Here is a 4167-nt window from a genome sequence, read left to right as displayed (position 1 = left end):
TTTTTATCCATACTTTACATTAATATTTAACACCAGACCTTAATTTTTACCTGATGTATTCAGGTCCTTCACAAATAAAAGTACCAATATAGCAAAGCAAAACAACTGTCTTACGAGTATAAGACCTGTGTGAAATAACTTATTTGATGAAGAAAATGCGACACTGCTTAAAATGTGTGTTGTTTCATATTGTTTTTGTTTAATTCTGAGCAGTATCTGTCAAATATATTTAGTGAAGTACATGCTATTTCCCTCTGTGTTACTGTGTAGAAGTACAAAGTGGTTACTCCACTGCAGTCGTCTGTCAGAGCAGTTACTTTCCTTTCCTAGTTTTTATAGTCAAAGTTAGGATTGTATTCCACGTGTTCATGCAACTTTGCAAACATCTGGGTATATTTTTTATATCGTTACATCTAGAAATAGAATGCAACAAAGGCCTAATGAAATTTAGTAAGAAACAAGCGGCTACTGATGGTTTTACATCTGATATTTTTTTTATATTTATTTTTGATTTAGCCCATTTATTTATTTATTTATTTGCTTCTAAGACGCTGGCTGGTGGTGACGTCACGCCGCGTCATCACGTAGAGGCGACTCCTGCGTGGTGAAAAGCCAGCCACGTTTGTTTGGGTTTGTTTTTCATGGCGGAAGTCGCTAAACGTGAAAAGGTTTAGCGTCAGACCTAGTTTGTACCGAGCAGAGGAGAAGAGAAGAGAGAGGGGTGAGTACGAACTTGTTGGTTTGTTTTTGAAATGACTTCTACACAGACGCTGAAAAGAAAAATGCTGTTCGTTTGTGTTCAGCGTACCGGAGCTAGCGCTAGCTGTGAAGCTAACGTTAGCTTACTGCTCTTCCACAAATGTTCATCACGTCGACAGAGCTTCTTTCTTTTCTGCGTCCGCCTCGATGGAAACACATAGGGGATGTGAATATTTGTTGCTTTTTTTTTTTAAGACACAACTCATTGTGTATTACAATAGAGGCTGTGCAGTTTCTATGAGTCACATGTCAAGTTTTGCAGATTGACTGGAAACGTCTTCACTTGTCAAACTGATGGCTCACTCGTAGTGTTTTTATTATCAACCCAATCTCTAATTAAGGCTTTCAGTATAAAATAGCAATATCACATACACAAAAGTAACACAATCTCATGTGTGAAAACTATGTTTTTTTTTGCTCTCTATCTTTTTATTTTAGTGCATTAGTTGGTTACTCAGCAGATTGGAAATGTGTTTTTTAATCTTTTGATAAATGACCCTTAAAATGCACAACATGAACAAAAAAAAAACAGAGTTTGTCATTTGCACTTCTGTACATAAAATTTCTGACATTAAAATTGGACATTGATCATAACCAGCATCAAAAACATGAGAAACTTAAGTGTTCAGTTCATTGATTAGTGGGGATGGAAATTCATATAACCGTAATGGATGCTCAGTCAGTCTTTAAAAAGTATCATCTTTGGAAACATGAGATTTTGCCTCTTTAATTCCTCTTATCAGAAAGTTAATGTTATCCTCAAGTGTTATACCACTAGGTTTTCTGAACAGGTGATCTAAGGAAATGGGAATTGCAGCCATAATTAAATATAATGGTTTTCTATATTGTTTTGTAATTTTCAAAAGTCTAAAACAGCTAATATATCAGTGTGTTATCTTTCAAATAATTTATGTAATGATTCCTGCTGTTTTATATCTGAGCGTTATTGTCACTTCTCTTTCTAGGTTTCACAAAATGTCTTCCCCTGATCCCATCATCAGATCGAAACAGACAGAGAAAAATGTCAATGGAATTTCAACAGAAGTCGTTTGTACAGCGTTCAGCAATTATATATTTGTAGTTCTCACTCAGTACAGAAAAATTGGGACACTGATATCTGTCACACCTGAGTCCAGATCTAATGACATCAGCACCCCATCATTCTCCACCAAAGTGCTGCTGGGCAAAGATGAGGTATGCTGGATGATACTGCTGAGATAAATATTGCATCAGTGTGGTATAGACTAGTTCACAGGACATCAATCAGACTTGGCCCAACGCAGGGTAACTAATTTAATGCGGTGAAAGAGCAGATGAGATTGGATCCAACCTGGTCCAGGAAGTTGGAAGACATTAGGTGTGTGCGTGCCTGTCACAATTTACACAAGGAAACCTATTTAATCTCTGCACGAGCATGTCATAATCCAATCAGATCTGTTTGTTTGTGCTCTAGACAAAATATAGTTGTTTTGTTTGTTTATTTTCTGCTATGCTGTTTTTTTTTTTTAAGCAATCCTTGACTATGATTGAATACTTAAAAAAAAAAAGAAATTATCTCTAATGTGATAACACTGGAGTCTTCATCTCTTATTTTCTAGTTTACTGGATTATACAAAATCAATCAATCAGATAACCTGCTATAACCACATTATGGCTCCCATTAAAATAGAATCAAGTAATTTTGTAAAATGTGCAGGTGGTTGTTTACTTTGATAGAACTGCACAAATTTAATGTAATTTTTTTTTTTTAATGATATGTTTGGAATATAACCCAATCAATAATGCGCCATGACAGTAGATGCAATTTAACTGTTTACCTCGTAAATATTGACAGGTGTGAGGTGATTGAAATGGCAAGAGAGATGATTTAAAAAAAAAATTGTTGTCTGAAGATATCATTTGCTCACTCAAACTAACTTAAAAAAAGTTGGGAAAGTGCTTAAGGTGGGGTTTTTTGTTATTTGCTTTCATTTTCAGTTTTGCCTTCTGATGCAAGCATGTTGCATAGCAGCATATCTGTATCTAATAATCTAATTTCTCTTTTGTTTTTCTATTTTCAGCCAATGACGCATGTCTGTGCAAAAAATCTGGCAACGTTTGTATCACAAGAAGCTGGCAACAGGCCTGTTTTACTCGGACTGGCGCTTAAGGATTCTTCTCTAGATTCAGTGAAACAAATGAAAGACATCATCAGAAGCTGTAAAGTCTGGTAGGAAGGCTCTTGTCATGCCTTCTGGATTACCCTTAATATTCACATTTCTCTTTTACATATTTTTTAAATGAGAGAATTTTACTCTTTTTCTATATACTGGTTGTCCATTCAAGAAAAAAAAAAACAAACAACTGGCTTTTGCCCCAGAACAAAATGAAAAGCATTGTTTTGATTTATGATATAGGAAGGATTGTTTTAACAAGAATTGTGCTCACACAAACTGGAGATGGTGTAATGTGCAGCAACTAAATTATGGTTTGCCAAAAGATGTCCAATAATTCAACTCTTATCACTGTATGAAGTGCATATTGACCTTAGAGATTTGAATTCTTCTTTGTAAAACTTTATATTATGTTTGTACTTGAGAAAGCATTTTTGTTTCAGGATTATTTTTTTTATGTTTTTTTTTTTTTTTTTTCAAAATTGTCTTAAGGCTGATTTAGTAATAAAGCTGGTCACAACAAAAAAGGGTCTTTTTTTATTGTCTTTGAAACAAATGCTCAGTTATCTATTCCCAAGTGAAGGATAGTTTGCGCTTAGCACTAGATAAACATTTTAACTGTCACAAATATTTCTATCTAACTGGAAAATTGGGCCAATTATAGCTGTATTTCAGAGGCCACAATGCAGTTAAGCACCCCCTTTAGGCTCCCTTAGCAATTTTCAAAGCAGCACACCCTGTGCAAATAGTATATTGCCAATTATATGAGGGGCAAAAAGAGCATAGGGCAAAATTACTCTTTAAACACATTCTAAGACATACAACATTTGTGCAGAGGATTGATTTAGATATTATCAAAACTTCTTAATTTAAATAAGTGCTAATTTCATGTGTTTGCAATATGTAAGACTCCTTTGAAATGTTTGACTTTTCTGCTGGTTAGTGAGCCTTAGGTGTGTTCGGGAGATTTTGTACCTAATTTGTTTAAGCATTTAGCTACTGAGGTTAGACATACAGTAGAAAATAATCAACTAACACTTCCTTCTATTATCATTTTATCATTTTATAGGGTGGGGGAGGGGGGGGGGACAGTAACCCCGGAGGGGCCCCCACCCAACAGGGCCCCTCAGGACATTACTCCGGCCATGTCGATGTTGTGTAGCGCTTTTATTTTTAGAATGAGGAAGACGATGGACGTGATGACGCCATGCGCTGAGGCGCGGTCACGTGATCAGTTCACCTGCACCCAACCTGT

At 35.6% G+C, this 4167-nt stretch overlaps 1 protein-coding gene across 1 annotated transcript; it reads left to right on the top strand.

The window, feature by feature from the left end:
• Positions 1-586: 586 nt before the first annotated feature.
• On the top strand, positions 587-3154 carry psmg3 (proteasome (prosome, macropain) assembly chaperone 3). Its single transcript, XM_029508908.1, has 3 exons — positions 587-721; positions 1725-1953; positions 2820-3154. Exons 2-3 carry the CDS (start codon positions 1735-1737, stop codon positions 2970-2972), a joined length of 372 nt encoding a protein of 123 aa, XP_029364768.1. The 5' UTR covers positions 587-721; positions 1725-1734; the 3' UTR covers positions 2973-3154.
• The last annotated feature ends 1013 nt before the right edge of the window (positions 3155-4167 follow it).

This window comes from Echeneis naucrates, chromosome 8, assembly GCF_900963305.1.
Source record: "Echeneis naucrates chromosome 8, fEcheNa1.1, whole genome shotgun sequence".
NCBI classification, from domain to species: domain Eukaryota; kingdom Metazoa; phylum Chordata; class Actinopteri; order Carangiformes; family Echeneidae; genus Echeneis; species Echeneis naucrates.
This window is presented reverse-complemented; position numbering and strand designations above follow the sequence as displayed.

Excerpts from the sequence above, each read along its gene's own strand:
- psmg3 (XM_029508908.1), top strand. The coding sequence starts at position 1,735 with ATGTCTTCCCCTGATCCCATCATCAGATCGAAACAGACAGAGAAAAAT. Across the intron at positions 1,954-2,819 it reads TGCTGCTGGGCAAAGATGAG|CCAATGACGCATGTCTGTGC; the intron begins GTATGCTGGATG and ends TTCTATTTTCAG.